The 25,811-nt window shown below is 46.5% G+C and overlaps 1 protein-coding gene across 3 annotated transcripts in view; it reads left to right on the top strand.

Moving 5' to 3' along the window:
* Window positions 1-25,811, top strand: part of LOC144595065 (cohesin subunit SA-2) — a 107,433-nt gene that overhangs the window by 65,409 nt on the left and 16,213 nt on the right. For all 3 annotated transcript variants that reach the window (XM_078402069.1, XM_078402067.1, XM_078402068.1), the window contains exons 21-27: window positions 39-109; window positions 4,144-4,231; window positions 7,385-7,465; window positions 10,199-10,291; window positions 12,728-12,902; window positions 19,515-19,639; window positions 22,586-22,687. In XM_078402069.1, the coding sequence (XP_078258195.1) occupies window positions 39-109; window positions 4,144-4,231; window positions 7,385-7,465; window positions 10,199-10,291; window positions 12,728-12,902; window positions 19,515-19,639; window positions 22,586-22,687 (735 nt within the window). The remainder of the gene's footprint in view (window positions 1-38; window positions 110-4,143; window positions 4,232-7,384; window positions 7,466-10,198; window positions 10,292-12,727; window positions 12,903-19,514; window positions 19,640-22,585; window positions 22,688-25,811) is intronic.

Here is a 25,811-nt window from a genome sequence, read left to right as displayed (position 1 = left end):
CCTTGTGACTCTTTATTCGTGATTTTATTGTGCCGTAGGGTGACCGGTTTGATGAGGATGAATCTTACCAAATGTGGGCCACGCTGAAACGAATAACTACCTTCCATAAGTAAGTGAGACCATTGGAGAGGGGCAGTGGGTGATTTGACATGGGTGATTTCAACATGATGGATAAGAAAGAGGTCACTTTGGTTCCCCGCCTAATAGGAAAATGATACGGAAGCACCCACTGGCGACACAGTGGCTCAGCTGGTGAATCTGGGTGGCACGGTGGCGCAGCGGTAGAGTTGCTGCCTTACAGCGAATGCAACGCCGGAGACTCAGGTTCGATCCTGACTACGGGCGCCGTCTGTACGGAGTTTGTACGTTCTCCCCGTGGGTTTTCTCCGAGATCTTCGGTTTCCTCCCACACTCCAAAGACGTACAGGTATGTAGGTTAATTGGCTGGGCAAATGTAAAAAATGTCCCTAGTGGGTGTAGGATAGTGTTAGTGTGCGGGGATCGCTGGGCGGCGCGGACCCGGTGGGCCGAAGGGCCTGTTTCTGCGCTGTAACTCTAAATCTAAATCTAAATCTAAAAAAAACTACTACCTCAGTGCGCTAGAGACCGGATTCAATCCTGACCTTCTCTGGAAGAACTCTTCTTCAAACTTCCGACCTGAAATGTCACCTATTCCCTTTTCTCTAGACATGCTGCCTGACCCGCTGAGTTTAGTTGTTGGTTTAGTTTAGAGATACAGCGCGGATACAGGCTCTTCGGCCCACCGAGTCCGCACCGATCAGCGAGCCCCGCACACTTACACTACCTTACATACCCTGGGGACAATTTACATTTATACGTCTTTGGAGTGTGGGAGGAAACCGAAGATCTCGGAGAAAACCCACGCAGGTCACGGGGAGAACGTACGAACTCCGTGCAGACAGCTCCCGCAGTCAGGGACGAATCTGGGTCTCCGACGCAGTAAGGCAGCAACTCTACCGCTATGCCAGCATTTTGTGTCCATCTGCATTTCCTTCCTACGCATTTTGTACGCTGCAATCCTAATCGGACAATGCTCCTGAAAGAGCAGAAAGCCACGCTGTGTAGAAATAAGTCCTTCTGCCCTATGAGTCTGCACTGAGCATTATGTACCCACTTGCATTAATCCCACATTATTGTCTGGACTTTCCAATCAACTCCTCCCCAGATTACACCACTCAGCTACTCAGCAGGGGTCATTTACAGTGACCGGTCAAATTTAATCAGCCTCACGCACTGCCTTGAGGACATAAAATGTTGGACGGCACAGAACTTCCTTCAACTAAACGAGAGCAAGTCTGAGGCCATCCTATTCGCGCCCCCCCCCGACTCCATCAAAACGATAACAGGCACCTATCCTCCCTAGTCAATGGCACACAAACATTGCCCGGCTATGGCTCGGCCACGGGACTTTCCTGGCGCGGCTCGGCCGCGGGGCCTTCCATCGCCCGGCGCGGCTCGGCTGCGGGACCTTCCATCTCCTTGCAGGGGCTGCACAAGTCGGGAGCCTCGGTCGCCTCGGCAGAAGTCGAACTATCTGTCCGTGGGAGAAGCATGGGGGAAGAGAGAAGAATTTTTTTTGCCTTCCATCACAGTGAAGGGGTGTCTGGAGGAGTCACTGTGATGGATGTTTTGTGTTAAAATTGTGTGTCTTGTGTCTTTTACTCTGTACTGTTGTGGTTGCGTGGCAAATGATTTTCGTTCAATTCATTTTGAATGACAATAAAGGTAATTCAATTCAAACCGCATGTCAAAAACCTTGGCGTGATATTTGACTCTGCACTAAAGTTTGACAAGCAAGTCAACGCTGTGGTAAAAGCCAGCTTCGTCCAGCTTCGTACCATAGCTAAAATCAAACCATTCCTCCAATTTGACGACCTTGAAAAAATCATCCACGCATTCATTTCCTCCCGCCTAGACTACTGCAACTCCCTATACACTGGGATCAGCCAATCATCCCTGTCCCACCTGCAATTGGTCCAAAACGCCGCAGCGAGACTCCTGACGGGTACCCGTAAAAGGGACCACATCACCCCGATTCTGGCCTCTCCACTGGCTCCCAGTACAGTACAGAATCAACTTCAAGCTCCTCCTATTCACATACAAAGCCCTAAACGGGCTTTCCCCCCTTCTATAACAAAAATCTTCTAACCCACCACTCTATCTCCAGGTCCCTCAGGTCGGCCGACTTGGGGCTACTCACTATCCCGTGGTCTAGGCTTAAGCTCAGGGGTGACCGCGCTTTTGCGGTTGCAGCTCCTAGACTGTGGAACAGCATCTCTCTCCCCATCGGAACTGCCCCCTCCATCGACTCCTTTAAGTCCAGGCTCAAAACCTATTTCTACTCCCTAGCGTTTGAGGCCCTCTGAGGGGGCGCTGTGAACTGTTTATGTATGTGCTGTTATGTTTGTGTGCCATTGTATGTTCGTTCTTAGTACCTGGTCTGATGTGCAGCACTTTGGTCAACGTGGGTCGTTTTTAAATGTGCTATACAAATAAAATTGACTTGACTTGACTTGCCCTGGGTATGTGGGAGGAAACCAGAACCACCAGAGGGAAAACAGCACAGTCAGAGAGAGAACTTGCAAACTCCACACAGACAGCACCAGAGGCGGCACAATGGCACACAATTGTAGGGCTGCTGCCTCACGGCGCCAGAGAACCTGGTTCGATCCTGACCTCGGATGCTCTCTGGGTGGAGTTTGCACGTTCTCCGTGTGTGATTGTGTGTGCTCCGGTTTCCCCCCCGCATCCCACAGATGTGCAGGTTTGTAGGTTAATTGACCTCGGTAAATTGTCCCCTAGTATGTAGGGAATGGAATAACATCACCTAGTGTGAATGGGTGATTTATGGTCAGCGTGGACTCGGAGGGCCGAAGGGCCTGTTTACAATCTATATCTTTAAACTAAACCAGAGGTCAGGATTGGACTTGAGTCGAAGGAGTGTGAGTTAGCAGCTCCAGCTACACCACTGTGCTCTCCTAACTGACCCTTCAGTCTCTCACCAGTAAAGCTTAACCCCACTGGTCGTCCCAATGGCTTCCTGCAGCTGTACATTAACTTTCTGTTTCACACACAAGAGTCCCTCTCAGGTCTCTGAGCACCAACGCTTCCTACCCTCAGCATTGCCCGGCCTGTGAGTCTGAGTTTTGTAAAACAAAGGCAGGAAATGCTGGAGATGCTCAGGAGGTCAGGCAGCATCTGTGGGAAAAGAAACTGAGCAACAGAGAGTTTCTCTTCCCACAGATGCGACCCAACCTTCTGAATATGTCCTACATTTTTTGTTTTAATTTAATAGACAATAGACAATAGGTGCAGGAGGAGGCCATTTGGCCCTTCGAGCCAGCACCGCCATTCAATGTGATCATGGCTGATCATTCTCAATCAGTACCCCGTTCCTGCCTTCTCCCCATACCCCCTGACTCCGCTATCCTTAAGAGCTCTATCCAGCTCTGCATTCAGAGAATTGGCCTCCACTGCCTTCTGAGGCAGAGAATTCCACAGATTCACAACTATCTGACTGAAAAAGTTTTTCCTCATCTCAGTTCTAAATGGCCTACCCCTTATTCTTAAACTGTGGCCCCTTGTTCTGGACTCCCCCAACATTTTAGTTTAGATTTCTAGCAACTGCAATTCTTAAAAACATGGAACATAGACCAGCACAACTTTTAATTATTGGAGTCAGACTTTACTGTACTTTATCTTGCACTGAACGCTATTCCCTCTATCATGTACCTGTACAGTGTGGATGGGTCAAGTGTAAAGTGGAGACTTTCCGCTGACAGGTTATCAGTGCTTTATTCTGATCTCATTTACCTGTTCATGATCCATATCCCTATTGCTTGCACTTCGATATCTGCCTCCACCACCACCCCCGGCAGTGCGTTCCAGGCACCCTCCATCCGTGTAAAAAAAAAAACATGCGCACATCTCCGTTAAACTTTCCCCCTCTCACTTTGTAGCTATGCCCTCTAGTGTTGGCCATTTCTTTGATTTTTGTGTAGCTCCCCCCCCTGAGGTGCTGCCTGTCCCGCTGAGTTACTCCAGCATTTTGTGTCTGTCTTTGATTTTCAAAGTGGCTTCGCCTTCCTGACCCGAATTCTCCCGCTACTGTTCCTGTTGCAGTGCCCATGATATAACTCGATGGAACCTGCTGAATAGCACCTGTAAGCTGCTGAAGAGTGGACTGGAGGACGGCAACGTCGCAGAGCCGGTGAGTCCCCTGCCTGTCCGAATGATCGTCCCTCATAGAATATACAGATCTGCCCTATGAACGAACTGTAACTCCTGAGACGCTGCCTGTCCCGCTGAGTTACTCCAGATTTTTGTGTCTATCTTCGGACAATCTACATACTAAAACTCTCGTTTGTTATCTTGTTTGTGACTGAACTTCAGCCAAAACGGTACACGATAGCGCGACAATTTTAGGCCCACCTTACTCACCGTCATCACTTTAGTGATAATGCAAGTAGTTTTATTGAAATCGGTGTTGTTATATTTTTAAAGTTATTCACATTTTAAAGTTTAAAAGGAGGGGAGGGGAGGAGAGAGGAGGGAATGGGGGAGAAGGGAGGGGGGGTTGAGGAGAGAGGGGAGGTCAGGGTGCTGCACCAATGCAGGAGAGCTTTGGGCCCAACGGGTCCACTTTGTCTAGTAACTTTTAGACAATAGACAATAGGTGCAGGAGTAGGCCATTCAGCCCTTCGAGCCAGCACCGCCATTCAATGCGATCATGGCTGATCACTCTCAATCAGTACCCCGTTCCTGCCTTCTCCCCATACCCCCTCACTCCGCTATCCTTAAGAGCTCTATCCAGCTCTCTCTTGAAAGCATCCAACGAACTGGCCTCCACTGCCTTCTGAGGCAGAGAATTCCACACCTTCACCACTCTCTGACTGAAAAAGTTCTTCCTCATCTCCGTTCTAAATGGCCTACCCCTTATTCTTAAACTGTGGCCCCTTGTTCTGGACTCCCCCAACATTGGGAACATGTTTCCTGCCTCTAATGTGTCCAATCCCCTAATTATCTTATATGTTTCAATAAGATCCCCCCTCATCCTTCTAAATTCCAGTGTATACAAGCCTAATTGCTCCAGCCTTTCAACATACGACAGTCCCGCCATTCCGGGAATTAACCTAGTGAACCTACGCTGCACGCCCTCAATAGCAAGAATATCCTTCCTCAAATTTGGAGACCAAAACTGTACACAGTGCTCCAGGTGCGGTCTCACCAGCGCCCGGTACAACTATAGAAGGACCTCTTTGCTCCTATACTCAACTCCTCTTGTTATGAAGGCCAACATTCCATTGGCTTTCTTCACAGCCTGCTGTACCTGCATGCTTCCTTTCAGTGACTGATGCACTAGGACACCCAGATCTCGTTGAACATCCCCTCTTCCCTATAATACTCATAGGTTCATGTTCTAGGAGCAGAATAAGGCCATTCGCCCATCAAGTCTACTCCGCCATCCAATCATGGCTGATCTATCTTTTCCCCACAACCCCATTCTCCTGCCTTCTCACCATAACCCCTGACACCTGTACTAATCAAGAATCTGTCAATCTCCACCTTAAAAATATGAATTGACTTGGCCACCACAGCCGTCTGCGGCAATGAATTCCACAGATTCACCAAAGAAATTCCTTCTCATCTCTTTTCTAAAGATACGTCCCTTTAAACATTTCTCAGTCTGAGACGGGGTCTCGACCCGAAATGTCACCTATTCCTTCTCTCCAGAGATGCTGCCTGACCCGCTAAGTTATTCAAGTCTACTCCGCCATCCAATCATGGCTGATATATCTTTTCCCCACAACTCCATTCCCCACAAGCATTTTGTGTCCATCTAACTTTTCTCAACAATATTATGCACCAATGTGAACCCATTTCCGCTCGAAATTGATATCCAATGAGAGTTACAACATATGTGGGCGGCACAGTGACGCAGCAGGTAGAGCTGCTGCTTCACAGCGCCAGGGACCCAGGTTCGATTCTGACGTCGGGTGCTCTTATGTGTGGAGTTTGTGCACGTTCTCCCTATGACCTGGGTATCCACCAGGTGCTCCAGTTTCTTCGCACATCCCAAATACGAGGGTGTTTGTAGGTTAGTTGGCCTCTGTAAATTGCCCCTAATTTGTTGGTAGTAAAGTGGGATAACACATAAAAAAGACAGAAAGTGCTGGAGTGACTCAGTGGGTCTGGCAGCATCTCTGGAGAACATGGATGGGTGACGTTTTGGGTGGGGACCGTTCTTCAGACTGGTCAGCACACAATAGGAAAGGATGTGGTTTCACCAGAAGGAAGGCAGAATAAACATATCAGGATGTGGCCTGGAATGGAGGGTTTAGGTACAAGGAGAGATTGGATAGGCTAGGTTGGTCTCAGTGGCATTTGGTGACCTTATAGAGATTTATAAAATGACCTAGAAACAGAAAAATAGGTGCAGGAGTAGGCCATTCGGCCCTTCGAGCCTGCACCGCCAATCAATATGATCATGGCTGATCATCCAACTCAGTATCCTGTACCTGCCTTCTCTCCATACCCCCTGATCCCTTTAGCCACAAGGGCCACATCTAACTCCCTCTTAAATATAGCCAATGAACTGGTCTCAACTACCTTCTGCGGCAGAGAATTCCACAGATTCACCACTCTCTGTGTAAAAAAAAAACGTTCTCATCTCGGTCCTAAAAGACTTCCCCCTTATCCTTAAACTGTGACCCCTTGTTCTGGACTTCTCCAACATCGGGAACAATCTTCCTGCATCGAGCCTGTCCAACCCCTTAAGAATTTTGTAAGTTTCTATAAGATCCCCCCTCAATCTTCTAAATTCCAGCGAGTACAAGCCGAGTCTATCCAGTCTTGGGTAGAGTTCGGATAGATCAGCTAGTTAGGATAGTCTCCCAGTGATGAACCAGTTTCCTCCAACATCATATTGCAATGAGTCTTCCAGATCACAGCAGCCTGATCACATCTCAATGACTCGGTACTGAGCGTAGGACAAGGTTTAAGGTTTAAGGGGGAAAGATCTAATAGGAGTCTGAGGGGTAACTTTTTCCACACAAAAGGTGGTGGGTGTCTGGAACCAGCTGCCAGAAGAGGTGGTTGAGGCGTGGACAATTGCAACATTTAAGAAAGAATAAGACAGGTACGTGGATAGGACAGGTTTAGAGGGATATGGGCCAAACGCAGGCAGGCGGGACTAGTGTAGATGGGACATGTCGGTGTGGGCAAGTTGGGCTGTTTCCATGCTGTTTGACTCTACGAACCTTTTCTTGCTGTACAGTGAATGAACACCCATGACAAAGCCCTAATTATCTTTAACATTTAATACAAAGTTTACAGTTTTTAAAAATTATTTCTTATTTTGCAGATCATTATTCAAGCCATAAAGTGCAGCTACTTTCACATCATGTGGCAACTCTCCAAAGTTTCTGAAGGCATTTCCCCTCAGGTACAGTATATGAGCTTCCTGCCTTTCATAAGTTCTCGGAGCAGAATTAGGCTATTCGGCCCATCAAGTCTACTCCGCCCATCAAGTCTACTCCGCCATCCAATCATGGCTGATCTATCTTTCCCTCTCAGTCCCATTCTCCTGCCTTCTCTCCATAACCCCTGACACCTTTACAAATCAAGAATCTGTCGATCTCCGCCTTAAAAATATCCATTGACTTGGCCTTCATAGCAGCCGATGGCAATGAATTCCACAGATTCACCACCCTCTGACCCAGAGACTGAGGGTGGGCCATCTCCTTTCTAAAGGTACGTCCTTTTATTCTGAGTCTATGGCCTCTGGTCCTAGACTCTCCCACTAGTGGAAACATTCTCTCCACATTCACTCTATCCAGGCCTTTCACTATTCGTTAAGTTTCAATGAGGTTCCCCCTCATCCTTCTAAACTCCAGCGAGTACAGGCCCAGTGCCTTCAAACGAAGATCATATGTTAACCCACTCATTCCTGGGATCATTCTCATAAACCTCCTCTTGACTCTCCAACTCCAGCACATCTTTTCTCAGATATGGGGCCCAGTACTGCACACAATACTCCAAATACAGTAGTGCCTATAAAGCCTTATTGTTTTCTGAATTCTCCCAGAATTGTTACCCTGTTTAAATTCGGGACCAACATCTCATGTCTTCAATCCTTTTCTGCCTACAGCAGATAATGAGGTCGTTCAGTCCAGTACGCTTGTATTAGCGCTTTGAAAGAGGTATTCAATTGGTTCCATGACTCAGGGTCTATAAATTCCATGGAATCATAGGTGATTTCCAAAATAGGAGGCCATTTGGCCCATTGCTTCTATGCTACACCTGCCCATGGAATCAAAGAAAACCTCCAGCACGTTTGTATCAATCTCCTTCAGTGTTACAATTGAACCTTTTCTTTGGGCTCACTTCTCAATTTCCCTGTGGAAACATGCAACTGCAGATGCTGGTTTACAAAAATTGCTGGAGTAACTCGGCGGATCAGGCAGCACCTCTGGGCAATATGGATAGGTGACGTTTTTGGGTCGGGACCCCTCTTCAGACTTGACCCAAAACGTCACCTATCTATGTTTTCCAGAAATGCTGCCAGACTCGCTGAGTTACTCCAGCACCATGTGTCCCAGTGCTCTTTATTGTCTTGCGAAGATGAGGGGATGATATACAGGTATTTGGGGGTAACATGGTGAAACAAGGGACTGCAGATAGACACAGAATGCTGGAGTAACTGAACGGGTCAGGCAGCATCTCTGGAGATAGGAATAGGTGACGTTTTGGGTTGGAACCCTTCTTCAGACTGGAGGTCATTCTTTTTCTCCAGAGATGCTGCCTGACCCGTTGAGTTACTTCAGCATCTTGTGTCCATATCATTGTGATAAACCAATATCTGCAGCTCCTCCCATACACAAGGAAGTGCAGATGCAGGTTTACAACTTTTGGGTTATTTTCACTTCTCGTGGTGGAGTGGTTCTGGACCACATGGTTTTGTTTAATAGCAACCAGTGCCTTCTCAAAATCGTTCCTGATTCCTACGATTAATCGATATTGGTGATAGAAACATAGAAACATAGAAAATAGGTGCAGGAGTAGGCCATTCGGCCCTTCGAGCCTGCACCGCCATTCAATATGATCATGGCTGATCATCCAACTCAGTATCCCGTACCTGCCTTCTCTCCATACCCCCTGATCCCTTTATCCACAAGGGCCACATCTAACTCCCTCTTAAATATAGCCAATGAACTGGCCTCAACTACCTTCTGTGGCAGAGAATTCCACAGATTCACCACTCTCTGTGTGAAAAAAAACGTTCTCATCTCGGTCCTAAAAGACTTACCCCTTATCCTTAGACTGTGACCCCTTGTTCTGGACTTCCCCAACATCGGGAACAATCTTCCTGCATCTAGCCTGTCCAACCCCTTAAGAATTTTGTAAGTTTCTATAAGATCCCCCCTCAATCCTCTAAATTCCAGCGAGTACAAGCCGAGTCTATCCAGTCTTTCTTCATATGAAAGTCCTGCCATCCCAGGAATCAATCTGGTGAACCTTCTCTGTACTCCCTCTATGGCAAGAATGTCTTTCCTCAGATTAGGAGACCAAAACTGTGATAATCATTATTGGATATTTACTCCCTTTATTGAGGTGTAATCACTCATCTTGCTTATACTTCTTTAACATGATAAGGGAACTTCACAAACCATTTACTCCAGTATTCCTTGCATGCTGAACAACAAGATAAAAATGATTTTACTTTATTTTATTGCCATGTGTACCGAGTGTACAGTGAAAAGCTTTTGTTGCGTGATCACCAGATAGAGGAAAGACAATCCATGATTACAGTCGAGCCATCCACAATGTACAGATACGTGATAAAGCGGATGGCATTTAGTACAAGATGTAGACAGTAAAGTCCGATCAAAGGTAGTCCGAGAGTCTCCAATGAGGAATGTCATTGATGCTCTGTATGTAGGTTATGGTAGGTTCAAACACTCTTAGCTCACTGATTAAGAACACTCGACAATGCAACTTAGGAAAGGTTTAGTGGGATATATATATCTGAACCCAATGCAGGCAATGGGACCAGCTTAGTTGGGGCATCTTGGATAACATGCACGTTGAACTGAAGGGTCTCTTTCTGTGCTGTATGACTCTATGACTAACTAACCTTTGCCTTTGGAGTCTAAAACCTCTCTTTGTTCTTGCTCAGAGCATGCAAGTCTTGGTGGGGAAGCAGATGAGGGGATTCTGTTACATTTGCAGACGATACCTGACCAATGTCAGCAACATTGTCAGAGAGCAGGTCAGTGTGGACTACAACAGCGTTAGTTTCTGCAGCACTTTGGACTGGAGCCCCTGGCACTTCACACGAGTGTTATCACCCCGATGCCGACGGCTCCCCCCGCCCCCCCCCCCCCACCAAAGAGGCATCATGGGGAAGAAGATCGAACAATAATCGGCACAATAGACAATAGGTGCAGGAGGAGGCCATTCGGCCCTTCGAGCCAGCACCACCATGCAATGTGATCATGGCTGATCATTCTCAATCAGTACCCCGTTCCTGCCTTCTCCCCATACCCCCTGACTCCACTATCCTTAAGAGCTCTATCCAGCTCCCTCTTGAATGCATTCAGAGAATTGGCCTCCACTGCCTTCTGAGGCAAAGAATTCCACAGATTCACAACTCTCTGACTGAAAAAGTTTTTCCTCATCTCAGTTCTAAATGGCCTAGCCCTTATTCTTAAACTGTGGCCCCTTGTTCTGGACTCCCCCAACATCGGGAACATGTTTCCTGCCTCTAACGTGTCCAACCCCTTAATAATCTTATACGTTTCGATAAGATCTCCTCTCATCCTTCTAAACAGTGCTGCCAACCGTCACCAACAGCTCACTCATCATCGCTCATCAGTCACTGCTCACCGATGACCCGAAGGGGCTGCTCCTTGCTTTCTGTCTCCATTTTAGTCTCACCATCCTCACCTTTGGGCATCCAGTGCTTGAGGGAGTGGGTGGGGCAGAGGATGTCCTGGTTGGGTTGCTCCCGGGCCTGGCCAAGCTGGCCATTCGTGGGTCACGGCGCCAGGCCGAAGAGGGAGGGGGGGTAACTGTATCCTGGATCAGGATTGTAATATGGTTATTTAATATTTACCATGAGGAATATTTGGTAATGTTTATATTTGGGGGTGGGTGTGTTGGTATTGTTTGTTTTGTAAATATTATTGTAAATAATTGAATACATTATATTTGTAAAAAAATATTCACCCATCGATTGTAATCTCCTTATGGATTTCCCTCCATCGCCCACTAAACCACCTCACAACATCTATCCTCCGCCACCCCCCATTGCCCGCTAACCCCGATTGCCCTTCAAACATCTTCCACCTTCTGCTGACCACCTTCCACCATCCGTTGGTACCATCATGCACCAACCATTACCCATTAACCATCGTCCCAAACCCATTCCCATCTCGCACTAACCATACCCCACTCGCGCTTGCTCAGTCATTACAGGAATACAGAGGAATACAGAGCTTTATTTGTCATTCGGTACCGAGGTACCGAACGAAATTACATTGCAGTCACACACAAAAAAAAAAGAACACAAGACACATGACCCCAACACAAACGTCCATCACAGTGACTCCAAACACCCCCTCACTGTGATGGAGGCAACAAAACTTCTACTCTCTTCCCCACGCCCACGGACAGGCAGCTCGTCCCCGACCGACCCGCACAGTCCCCGCAAGGGGATGAAAGTCCCCGCGGCCGAGCCGCACCGGGCGCTGAAAAGTCCCGCGGCCGAGCCGGGCGATTGAAGGCCCCGCGACCGAGCCGATTAACCACTAACCGGTACCTGATAACCGCAAACCATCATCTACTAACCATTGGCCAAATCCCATTACCTTCAAGCACTACCCACTCAGTATTGCTTACCAACAATGCCGGCAGCCATCAGTTACTACCGTAGCCTACTTGAACCATTGATACCAAATCAAGATGGGGTGCACATGAGATGGCGTCAGAGTGTGGCGACTCCTCGTGTGCTAGTCTCAGAAGAGGATCTACTATCATCCATTGGAAATGTCTCTCTAGTCATCTATAGGAATCCAACATGGAATCATTGTTGGGCACAAAGCGCTGGTGTAACTCAGCGAGTCAGGCAGCATCACAGGAGAAGAAAGATGGGTGACGTTTCGGGTCGGAACCCTTCTTTAGTCAGAGGGTGGTGAATCTGTGGAATTAATTAACAATAGACAATAGACAATAGGTGCAGGAGTAGGCCATTCGGCCCTTCGAGCCAGCACCGCCATTCAATGTGATCATGGCTGATCATTCACAATCAGTACCCCGTTCCTGCCTTCTCCCCAAAACCCCTGCCATAGAAGGCTGTAGAGGCCGTCAATGGATATTTTTAAGGCAGAGATAGATAGATTTTTGATTAGTACAGGTGTCAGGGGTTATGGGGAGAAGGCAGGAGAATGGGGTTGAGAGGGAGAGATAGATCAGCCATGATTGAATGGCGGAGCAGACTTGATGGGCCGAATGGCCTAATTCCGCTCCAATCACTTATGAACTCATGAACCTATGAATTGCCAGGCAAACCACAAAATTGGCCATCGGCCTTGGTCAATGGATTCTGGCTGAGTAAATGTAATTGGCATGGCCGGTGTTGCTGGAAGAATTCTTGTGGTCTGTGCCTGTGTATCTCGACTAACGATGTGTGTATTTTCAATGCCAGGCCTTTGTGATCCTTTGTGACCTCCTGCTGGTGTTTAGCCACGAGGTGCTGTCCAGTGGCCATGAGAACATTGAGCCCTTTGCCTACGTCCCAGAGGCTTCCTTGCAGTCCGAGCTTGTGGCCTTCGTCATGAACCACGTTTTCATCCCTCAAGACGACGAGAACGTCAACAAAGGCAAGTGGTTTTGGTGGGGTGGCTCTTTGAAGGAGCGAGCTGGATTTGATGGGGAGAGTGGCCTTTCTCTACTGCATTGGACTGTGATCCTAGGGAGTGCGCTTCAGAATCATAAAACATGGAAACAGGCCCTTCAGCACAACGTGTATGTAGGAGGGAATTTTGTGCTATACCTGTACCCTGTATCTGGCTTTACTCAAACAGGCACAGACACAAAATAAAACAGCTCATAGTTCAGTAGTGTGTCCATTGAACAAGTCAGTTTATTGAAGGCCTGAACACTGTGAAACACTCTGAGAGAACCCAAAGTGTTTTCAAAGATTCATAGTACTTACAGCATTTTTATAGACAATAGACAATAGGTGCAGGAGTAGGCCAATCGGCCCTTCGAGCCAGCACCGCCATTCAATGTGACCATGGCTGATCATTCTCAATCAGTACCCCGTCCCTGCCATTTCCCCATACCCCCTGACTCCGCTATCATTAAGAGCTCTATCTAGCTCTCTCTTGAATGCATTCAGAGAACTGGCCTCCACTGCCTTCTGAGGCAGAGAATTCCACAGATTTACAACTCTCTGACTGAAAAAGTTTTTCCTCATCTCAGTTCTAAATGGCCTACCCCTTATTCTTAAACTGTGGCCCCTTGTTCTGGACTCCCCCAACATTGGGAACATGTTTCCTGCCTCTAACGTGTCCAACCCCTTAATAATCTTATATGTTTTCAACGACACAATGGTTACATGTGGATTAACCAGTGCGAGACGCCAGCTAAACAAAGTGACAAAGAGCAGCTGTAATCTCAAGGTTGCAATGGATAAGAACCTAGACAGAACTACGAACAATTATCCCCCTCTCAATCGATAAGGAAGCCTGCTTCTCAGCAGAGCTTGCTGGCTGTGAAGGCTAAATACATTGACACATATTTTTATTACCATCCTAACATTCTACATTGGGTGTGATGGAGTGAATGGCCTCCTTTCTGTACTGCACTATTGCTGTGATCCCACTCAGTGCTCTTCAGAATCATACAACATGGAAACAGGCTCTTCGGCCGAACATATCCGTGCCTGCCAAATGCCCCATCCAATTTGTTCCCATTTGCCTGCATCTGGTCCATGTCCCTCTAAACCTTTCTCCATGTACCTGTCCAAATGTCTTTTAAATGCAGTTGACATGCCTGCCTCAACTACTTCCTCTGGCAGCGTGTTCCTAATGTGTGAAAGAGTTGTCCCTCAGGTTCCTATTAAATCTTTCATTACTTTCAACCCATGTCCTCTAGATGTGGAGAAGAGTTTCTGGACCAGTGGGTCTCGAAGCTTTGATCTAAAACTTGAGGATGGTTATTGGGCACTGGGCACCTTTCTAGTGCTGGGCAGATTTTAATGTATCTCCTCTCCCTCAGTCTGAAGCTGGGACAACCGACACAAAATGTCAGTTATCTATGTTCTCCAGAGATGCGGCCTGACTTGTTGAGTTAGTTCAGCACTTTGTGTGTCCTGTCCTGCTGTCTGGAAGTTACCAGCAACCTTTGGATCTTCGATTTTCCTCACACCAGTCTCTTACTAGAGTTTAGAAGAATGAGGGGGGGAGGGGTGTGACCTCATTGAAACGTACAGAATAATGAAAGACAAGATTATTAAGGGGTTGGACACGTTAGAGGCAGGAAACATGTTCCCAATGTTGGGGGAGTCCAGAACAAGTCAAGTCAAGTCAAATCAATTTTATTTGTATAGCACATTTAAAAACAACCCACGTTGACCAAAGTGCTGTACATCTGATTAGGTACTAAGGAAAAAAATGAAACATACAGTAGCACGCAAACAGTTCACAGCGCCTCCTCAATGAGCCTCAGACGCTAGGGAGTAGAAATAGGTTTTGAGCCTGGACTTAAAGGAGTCGATGCAGGGGGCAGTTCTGATGGGGAGAGGGATGCTGTTCCACAGTCTAGGAGCTGCAACCGCAAAAGCGCGGTCACCCCTGAGCTTAAGCCTAGACCGCGGGATAGTGAGTAGCCCCAAGTCGGCCGACCTGAGGGACCTGGAGTTAGAGAGGGGGGTTAGAAGATTTTTGATGTAGGGGGGGGAATGTCCATTTAGGGCTTTATACGCGAATAGGAGGAGCTTGAAGTTGATTCTGAACCGTACAGGGAGCCAGTGGAGAGAGGCCAGAATCGGGGTGATGTGGTCCCTTTTACGGGTATCCGTCAGGAGTCTCGCTGCGGCGTTTTGGACCAGTTGCAGGCGGGACAGGGAAGATTGGCTGATCCCAGTGTATAGGGAGTTGTAGTAGTCTAGGCGGGAGGAAATGAAAGCGTGAATGATTTTTTCTGTGTCGTCGAATTGGAGGAAAGGTTTGATTTTAGCTATGGTTCGAAGTTGGAAGAAGCTGGCTTTTACGACAGCGTTGACTTGCTTATCAAATTTTAATGCAGAGTCAAATATCATGCCGAGGTTTTTGACATGCGGTTTGACTAGGGGCCACAGTTTAAGAATAAGGGGTAGGCCATTTAGAACTGAGATGAGGAAAAACTTTTTCAGTCCGAGAGTTGTGAATCTGTGGAATTCTCTGCCTCGGAAGGCAGTGGAGGCCAATTCTCTGAATGCATTCAAGAGAGAGCTGGATAGAGCTCTTAAGGATAGCGGAGTCAGGGGGTATGGGGAGAAGGCAGGAACGGGGTACTGATTGAGAATGATCAGCCATGATCACATTGAATGGCGGTGCTGGCTCGAAGGGCCGAATGGCCTCCTCCTGCACCTATTGTCTGTAGAGTGGATGTGGAGAGGATATTTTCACTCGTGGGAGAGTCTAGGGCCAGAGGTCATAGCCTCAGAATTAAAGGACTTTCTTTTAGGAAGGAGATGTGGAAGAATTTCTTTAGTCAGAGGGTGGTGAATCTGTGGAACTCTTTGCAACAGAAGGCCATGGAGACCAAGTCAATGGATATTTTTAAGGCAGAGATAGATAGTTTCTTGATTAGCATGGGTCAGAAGTTATGGGGAAGAAGGCAGGAGAATGGGGTTAGGAGGGAGAGATAGATCAGCCATGATTGAGTTGCGGAGTAGACTTGATGGGCCGAATGGCCTAATTCTACTATCACTTATGACCTTACGACCAAATGATCTTCTCTATGCTCCATTCGTTGTCGGGCAACTCCAGAAGGCAACTGATTTTTATTTCAACCAACCTCCCACCTTCCACAAGCTGAATGAAAATCCGAGGTGGCACTTTGGCTCAGCGGGAGAGTTGCTGCCTTACTGGAGTTGCAGTCTTACTAGTTGTAGATTTCCCCTATCCTGGGTAAAAGACTGGCAATCTTCCTTATCTATGCTGCTCACAATTTTTAAAACCTTAGCTTCTTTTACTCCAGGGAAAACAGTCCCAGCCTCTGGCCTTAAACTCAAGCCCACCAGTCCTATACCGGAGGTGGTTTACTGATTTGGGAGGAGCTTTCAGAACAGCAGAGCTGTGTTACTGGATTTTGTGGATGGTGCACATTGCAACTCCACTCTGCCCCAGTGGCAGTGGTGAAGGAACACTTGGGGTGAAGAAAGGGTCGGCATTCAAACAGGGTGAAGATAGTCACAAAACGCTGGGGTAACTCAGCGGGACAGGCAGCATGTCTGGAGAGAAGGAATGGGTGACGTTTCGGGTTGAGACCCTTCTTCAGACCTTCAAACATGATGCTTTGACCTGGGTGGAGCAGAGATTTAGTTTAGAGGTGCAGCGTGAAAACAGGCCCTTCAGCCCACTGATTCCGTGCCAACCAATGATCACCCGTTCACGCTAGCTCTATCCTACACACCAGAGACAATTTACAGAAGCCAATTAACCTACAAACCTGAGATAGACGCAAAATCCTGGAGTAACTCAGCGGGTCAGGAAGCATCTCTGGAGAACATGGATAGGTGCCTTCTACCCTAAGCGGCACGTATCCACTTTCTCCAGAGATGCTGCCTGACCTGCTGAATTACTCCGGCATTTTGTGTCTATCTTTGGTATAAACCAGCATGTGCAGTTCCTTTTTACTACCTTAACCTCCAAACCTGCATGTTGTTTGGAATGTGAGAGAAAGCTGGAGCACCTCGAGAAAACCTACGCGGTCACAGTGAGAATGTAAAAGCTCCGTACAGACAGCGTCTGTAGGTACGATCGAACCAGGATCTCTGGCACTGTAATTCAATTGAATTGAATAAATTTTATTAGCCAAGTATGTATACATAGAAAGAATTTGCCTTGGTGCTTTGCTCGCAAGTAACAACACGATATATTAAGAATAAAACATTATAATTTTAAACATGTGAAGAATGAAATAAAATACCAGAGCAAAAGGAGGCTACAGATTTTCTCCAAATACTATAGCCCACTGGCAGCAACTCTACCACTGTGCCATTGTGGTACTTTAACTCTCAAAGTTATTGAGAATTGTTTGTGCTTCCCTCACCTAAGCATACAGGGAATAGATTATCCAGGTTTGGACTTGTACATTCAGTTTGCAACATTTACGCAAAAAATGATTCTTATTTAAAAATGTCTCACTGAATTTATATTAAAAAACTAGACCAAGTGGACACGTTGGGCCCAAACCTCTCCTGCATTGGTGCAGCACACTCTCCTCTCCCTTCCCTCTCCTCCCCTCTCCCCTCTTCCCCCTCCCCCTCACCCCTCCCCTCTCACCCCTCCCCGCACCCCTCCCCCCTTCGCCTCCCTCTCTCCACCCCCCTCCCTCCCTGGGAGATAGATTTAAACTTTAAAATGTGAATAACTTAAAAAAATATAACACCTATTTCAATAAAACGACCATTTTTACCATTAAAGTGATGACGGTGAGTAAGGTGGGCCTAAAATTGTTGCGCTATCGTGCATCGTTTTGGCTGAAGTTCAGTCACAAACAAGATAACAAACGAGAGTTTTAGTATACAGATGGAAGTACCTTTCTGTAATATGTCTGACAACCACTAGATGGCAGTCAGATCCCATCTTATATTCCCGTCTCTGCAAATTGCTTGGCAAAAATGATTTAGTTTGATTTAGAGATACTACATGGAAATATGCCCTTCGGTCCACCAAGTACATGCTGTTATCAATCATCCGTCTTCTCCATCTCATCCACTAGGGGTAGTTTTTTTTTTACACAGCCAAATTTAACCTACAAACCTACACCTGGCCTTGCAATTTGTGAGGAACCCGGAACAAATCCACACGTGCAAACTCCACACAGACATCGCCCAAAGTCAAGACCAAACCCAGGTCTGCGGCGCTGTGAGGCAGCAGGTCTACCAGCTGCGCCACTGTGCCGCACTAATTCTGCAACTTTCCACAGTAGGGAAATACAAACACTATGGCCCATTGGAAGAATTGCATTTCCATAATGACTGGTCTTATCAAGGATAATAATTAGGATGGCATTAATTGAACAAATTGCTGCCCGCTTTGGTATTTTTGGGTAATCCCAGACACAGTCCAATTTTAACAAGGCAACTGACTTCAAAAAACAGAAAATGACATGAGGTGCAAGAGAAAAGCAAATCTTAATCAGAAGGTTAGGGTTATTACATCCACACCTCGGATGTACTTTCCTTTACTGTTCTGCTCAATTGTGGTTGATCTTTCACTGGTGACGTGGCAAAAATCTATGCAATTCATTTTCTTTTAATAAAGAGATGAAGGTAATTGTCTTAACATGGGCACCATTGGCAAGGTTAGTGAGAATTAATTAATATCTTGTTTACTGTATGTTCGTGTTGTTACTTGCGAACGGAGCACCAAGGCACATTCCTTGTATGTGTACATACTTGGCCAATAAACTTATTCATTGATTTATTCATTCATGGAATTAGGGACTCCCACAACACTCTTCTGCTCAACTCACCCATGCCAACCAATATGCCCATCTTTGCTAATGTCATTTGCCCACGTTTGACCCATCTCCTTCTAAACCTTTCCTACCCATCTATGTCCAAATGTCTTTTAAATGTTATTATCGTACCTGCCCCAATACCTCCTCTGACAGCTCGTTCCATATATCCACCACCCTCTGTGTGAAAAAGCTGCCCCTCAGGTTTCTATCAAATCTTTCCCCCTTCACTTTAAACGTATGTCTTAGTTTAGTTCAGAGATACAGCGCGGAAACAGGCCCTTCGACTCACCGAGTCCGTGCCGACCGGCGATCCCCGCACACTAACGCTATCCTACACACACTAGGGACAATTTACTACTTTACCAAGCCAATTAACCTACCAACCTGCACATCTTTGGAGTGTGGGAGGAAACCGGAGATCTCGGAGAAAACCCACGTAGATCAAGGGGAGAACGTACAAACTCTATACAGACAGCACCCATGGTCAGGATTGAACGCGGTGCTGGAAGGCAGCAACTCTACCGCTGCACCACAGTGCCACCTGAGTCTTGGTGAATTGATGCAATGCCTTCTGTAGATGGTGCAAACTGTGTGTCGGTGCTGGAGTGAGTTGTGGTTGAGAATAATCCAATAATCCAATATGGAGTAAGAGAGTGAATTGGAAGCTTGTGCGTGAGACTTGTCGAACGTCAAATGTGGTCCATTCAACTCATGCAACCATTGGCGCCCTTTGTACCCTTTTTACTTCATTACAGATGAAGAATGCAAAGTGGGTATATTGCACAATAGGAGGAACCTCCTTGCGGCCTTCTGTAAGCTGATCGTGTTCAGCGTGGTGGAGATGGACATCGCCGCTGACATCTTTAAACAATATATCAAGGTAAAGACTCAAGTCTGAGTTTAGTTTATTGTCACGTGCACTGAGGTACAGGGCAAAGCTTTTGTTGCGTGCTAACCAGTCAGTGGAAACGCAATACATGATTAAAAATGAGCCTTATAAGAAAATAACTGCAGATGCTGGTACAAATCGATTTATTCACAAAATGCTGGAGTAACTCAGCAGGTCAGGCAGCATCTCGGGAGAGAAGGAATGGGTGACGTTTCGGGTCGAGCCCCTTCTTCAGACTGAAGAAGTCAAGACCCTTCTTCAGTCTGAAGAAGGGTCTCGACCCGAAACGTCACCCATTCCTTCTCTCCCGAGATGCTGCCTGACCTGCTGAGTTACTCCAGCATTTTGTGAATAAATTAAAAATGAGCCGTCCACAGTGTCCAGATACATGATGAAGTGAATTAAAGTTTAGTGCAAGGTAAAGTCCAGTAAAAGATAGTCAGAGGGTCTCCAATGACAATAGACAATAGACAATAGGTGCAGGAGGAGGCCATTCGGCCCTTCGAGCCAGCACCGCCATTCAATGTGATCATGGCTGATCATTCACAATCAGTACCCCGTTCCTGCCTTCTCCCCATATCCCCTGACTCCGCTATCCTTAAGAGCTCTATCTAGCTCTCTCTTGAATGCATTCAGAGAATTGGCCTCCACTGCCTTCTGAGGCAGAGAATTCCACAGATTCACAACTCTATGACTGAAAAGGTTTTTCCTCATCTCAGTTCTAAATGGCCTACCCCTTATTCTTAAACTGTGGCCCCTTGTTCTGGACTCCCCCAACATTGGGAACATGTTTCCTGCCTCTAACGTGTCCAACCCCTTAATAATCTTATACGTTTCGATAAGATCTCCTCTCATCCTTCTAAATTCCAGTGTATACAAGCCTAGTCGCTCCAGTCTTTCAACATATGACAGTCCCGCCATTCCGGGAATTAACCTAATAAACCTACGCTGCACACCCTCAATAGCAAGAATATCCTTCATCAAATTTGGAGACCAAAACTGCACACAGTACTCCAGGTGCGGTCTCACTAGGGCCCTGTACAACTGCAGAAGGACCTCTTTGCTCCAATGAGGTTGATAGTAGCTCTGGACTGCTCTCTAGTTGTTGCCAGGTTGGTTTAGTTGCCTTCCCAATGCATCTGGCGGGATGGCGGGACTGTTATATGAGGAAAGATTGAAAAGACTAGGCTTGTATGCACTGGAGTTTAGAAGGATGAGAGGGGATCTTATAGAAACATATAAAATTATAAAAGGACTGGACAAGCTAGATGCAGGAAAAATGTTCCCAATGTTGGGGGGAGTCCAGAACCAGGGGCCACAGTCTTAGAATAAAGGGGAGGCCATTTAGAACTGAGGTGAGAAGGAACTTTTTCACCCAGAGAGTTGTGAATTTGTGGAATTCTCTTCCACAGAGGGCAGTGGAGGCCAAATCACTGGATGAATTTAAGAGAGAGTTAGATAGAGCTCTGGGGGCTAGTGGAATCAAGGGATATGGGGAGAATTTGGGCACAGGTTACTGATTGTGGATGATCATCCATGATCACAATGAATGGCGGTGCTGGCTCGAAGGGCCGAAAAGCCTCCTCCTGCACCTATTTTCTATGTTTCTATCTTATTTACTCACTTGTATGACGTGCGTGCCACCAGCAAGATTGATATTTTATTGTCCAACCCTAATTGTCTTTAAGTGGGTAGTGGTGAACTTCTGTCATAAACTGTTGCAGTCTTTCTGGTGAAAGTTATATTGGGAAAGGAGTTCTAGGATTTACACCCAGTGACAATGAAAGGGTGGTGATATATTTCCAGTCTGGAGTGTTATGACTTGGAGAGGAATCCACAGGAAGCTAGAATCCCATGTCTTGCACTCCCTCTCCGTAGAGTCCTACAGCGTGGAAACAGGCCCATCGGTCCAACTTGCCCACGCTGACCAACATGCCTCATCTACACTAGTCCTCCCTTCCCACGCTTGGCCCATAACCCTCCAAACCTATCCTATCCATTAACCTGTCCAAATGTCTTAAATGTTATGATAGTACTGACCTCAATTACCTCCTCCGGCAGCTCATTCCATATATCCACCACCCTTTGTGTCAAAAAGGTTATCCCTCATTCCTATTAATCTTTCCCCCCCTCACCTTAAAACTATGTCCTCTGGTTCTCGATTCCACTACTCTGAGCAAAAGACTGTGCATTTAACCGATCTAAAAACAAATTTGTAGGCTAGCTCATTTGAGCCCCGTGTAATTAGATGCCAAATAAAATGTCCTCTGTTCAGACCTATCTTGATCCTCAAGGCTATCTCCAGAAAAGGATTCCACACTGCATTGGAATATCTTTTATCTGTGGCGTGTTAACCAATTTATTGTCAATTTTGCTGATTCACCGATAATCTTTCATGGTGAAACCGCTCACTCAGTGGCCAACAGATGTAGTCATAGAGTCATAGAGTAATACATTGTGGAAACTGGTCCTTTGGCCTAACTTGCCCAACATGTCCCATCTATACTGGTCCCACCTACTTGCCTTTGGCCCATATCCCTCTAAACCTGTCCTATGTACGCACCTGTCTGAATTTTTTTTATTAAACGTTGCGATAGTACCTGCCTCAACTACCTCCTCCAGCAGCTCGTTCCGTACACCTACTACCTTTTGCGTGAAAAAGTTACGCCTCAGGTTCCTATTAAATCTTTCCCCCCTCAGCGTAAACCTATGTCCTCTGGTTCTTGATTATCCTACTGTGGGCAAGAGACTCTGCGCGTCTACCCGATCTATTTCTCTCATGGTCCATAATTCTTTCACGTGCAACCTTACAGTGAAGAGATATGGTCTTATTAATCTGGGCCGAATTCTAAAGTGGATTTTCATTTGTTATTACCTTTATAAAAAGCGATGGTGATGTGTACACCACTCACAGAACGTGTGTCTATTTCTCAATAGTATTACATCGCCTATGGGGACATCATTAAGGAAACGCTCAGCAGGACCAGGCAGATTGATAAAATTCAATGTGCAAAGACCTTGATTCAGAGCTTAAAGCAGGTGAGGATCTCTCATTGAAAGCGTCGGGGATCACCTGACTGGTGGCGAAAGAGGTACTGGTTCTTCCTCCAATTATTGTGTAACTTAGATCTCAACCTTTTGGAAGTTAGCTTGACTTTTCCGATCTTTTTCCTTCCAAGTTCTGTGAACATCAGCTTATAAATGGAATGCAACTAGAAGCAAAAGGGAAACAAAGTTTATCTCTTGTACGAACAATCATAGGTTCATGTTATAGGAGCAGAATTGGACCATCAAGTCTACTCCACCATTCAATTATGGCTGATCTATCTTTCCTCCCAACCCCATTCTCCTGCTTTCTCCTCATAACCCCTGTCACCCGTACAAATCAAGAATCTTTCAATCTCTGCCTAAAATACATCCTTTGACTTGGCTTCCACGGCCTTCATTGTTATCTGGTGGGCCACAAAGTTGCACAGCAGTCAGTGCTACTTCAGTGCTCCAAGGGTCCAGGTTCCATCCTGGACTTTGCACATTCGCCATGTGACCATGCGAGGTTCTTCCCACGTTCCACAGACCTGCTGGTAAGTTAACTGGCTACTGCACATTGCCCCTTAGTATAGGTTTGTAATAAAGAGAATCAAAGAGGAGTTGATGGGTATGTGAAAGCGAATGAGTTGCAGGAGTACCGGGAAATTCGGAAAGGGGAATGATACCGATGGGATTTCAGCCCCTGAGAGCTAACATGAATCTGAAGGACCAAAAGGGTTCTTCATATAAATAAGTTTGATTAGACCGTATATCGGGTTTGCATGGTGGCGCAGCGGTAGAGTTGCTGCCTTACAGCGCCAGACCCGGGTTCGATTCCGACTACGGGCGCTTGTCTGTACGGAGTTTGTACGTTCTCCCCGTGACCTGCGAGGGTTTTCTCCAGGATCTCCGGTTTCCTCCCACAATCCAAAGACGTGCAGAATTGTAGGCTAATTGGCTCGGTATAATTGCAAAATTGTCCCTCGTGTGTAGGATAGTGTAAGCGTACGGGGTGATCGGTGTTCGGCTTGGACTCAATGGGCTGAAGGGCCTGTTTCCGCGCAGTATCTCTAAACTAAACTAGGACATTGCGAATAGATAGGCCTCACTAAGGTTTGACTCAGTCTGAAGAAGGGTCCAACCCCTGAAACCTCACCTATCCATTCGCTTCCAAGATGCTGCCTGAGCCACTGATTTTCACCAGCACTTATAGTTTTGTTGAGGAAGATTTATTAAAATTCAACTTCCACAACTGAGCTCAACTGGATTACATTCCATGCCAAGAGTGGGATAAATCACTAAAGCCATAAATGTTTGCGGTGCTCTCAGTTTCTATTTAAATCAGTTGTGGAGACATGAGCATCAGTGAACAAGCCCCTAGTCTTTCCTCCGTCAGCGCGGAAACAGGCCTTTCGGCCCACCGAGTCCGCGCCGCCCAGCGATCCCCGCACATTAACACTATCCTACACACACTAGGGACAATTTTTACATTTACCCAGTCAATTAACCTACATACCTGTACGTCTTTGGAGTGTGGGAGGAAACCGAAGATCTCGGAGAAAACCCACGCAGGTCACGGGGAGAACGTACAAACTCCGTACAGGCAGCACCCGTAGTCAGGATCGAACCTGAGTCTCCGGCGCTGCATTCGCTGTAAGGCAGCAACTCTACCGCTGCGCCACCGTGCCTCAGAGTTGAAGATTCTCATAAAAAGCAGCTTGACAATTGCTTTTCTCATTATATTTAAAGTATTTGTTGTTAATGTTTCTATACAGAAGAGCCCATCAAAATTACAATTTTCTAATTCAATCATTAGGCCGTTGAGTAATTTTTAGGTTTAGGTTTATTATTATCATATATACCGAGCTGGAAACATAGAAAATAGGTGCAGGAGGAGGCCATTTGGCCTTTCGAGCCAGCACCGCCATTCATTGTGATCATGGCTGATCATCCACAATCAGTAACCTGTGCCTGCCTTCTCCCCATATCCCTTGATTCCGCTAGCCCCTAGAGCTCTATCTAACTCTCTTTTAGATTCATCTATTGTCTTCTGTGGCAGAGAATTCCACAAATTCACAACTTTCTGGGTGAAAAAGTTTTTGGTCATCATAGTAAAAGTATAGTGGTATAGAGAAAAGCTTTGTTTTACATACTGTCCAATTAGATCAGATAATAGACAATAGGTGCAGGAGTAGGCCATTTGGCCCTTCGAGCCAGCACCACCATTCAATGTGATCATGGCTAATCATTCTCAATCAGTACCCCATTCCTGCCTTCTCCCCATACCCCCTGACTCCGCTATCCTTAAGAGCTCTATCTAGCTCCCTCTTGAAAGCATTCAGAGAACTGGCCTCCACTGCCTTCTGAGGCAGTGAATTCCACAGATTTACAACTCTCTGACTGAAAAGGTTTTCCTCATCTCTGTTCTAAATGGCCTACCCCTTATTCTTAAACTGTGGCCCCTGCTTCTGGACTCCCCCAACATTGGGAACATATTTCCTGCCTCTAACGTGTCCAACCCCTTAATAATCTTATATGTTTCGATAAGATCCCCTCTCATCCTTCTAAATTCCAGTGTATATAAGCCTAGTCGCTCCAGTCTTTCAACATACGACAGTCCCGCCATTCCGGGAATTAACCTAGTAAACCTACGCTGCACGCCTTCAATAGCAAGAATATCCGTCCTCAAATTTGGAGACCAAAAATGCACACAGTACACAGCACACGGTCTCACTAGGGCCCTGTACAACTGTAGACGGATGTCTTTGCTCCTATACTCAACTCCTCTTGTTATGAAGGCCAACATTCCATTGGCTTTCTTCACTGCCTGCTGTACCTGCATGCTTCCTTTCAGTGACTGATGCACTAGGACACCCAGATCTCGTTGTACGTCCCCTTTTCCTAACTTGACACCATTCAGATAATAATCTGCCTTCCTATTCTTACCACCAAAGTGGATAACCTCACACTTATCCACATGAAACTGCATCTGCCATGCATCCGCCCACTCACACAACCTGTCCAAGTCACCCTGCAACCTCATAGCATCTTCCTCACAGTTCACACTGTCCCCCAGCTTTGTGTCATCTGCAAATTTGCTAACGTTACTCTTAATCCCTTCATCCAAGTCATTAAT

The sequence above is a fragment of the Rhinoraja longicauda genome, chromosome 7 (assembly GCF_053455715.1).
Source record: "Rhinoraja longicauda isolate Sanriku21f chromosome 7, sRhiLon1.1, whole genome shotgun sequence".
NCBI lineage: Eukaryota > Metazoa > Chordata > Chondrichthyes > Rajiformes > Arhynchobatidae > Rhinoraja > Rhinoraja longicauda.
Note: the sequence above shows the minus strand (reverse complement) of the source record. Positions and strands in the feature narration are given on the sequence as shown.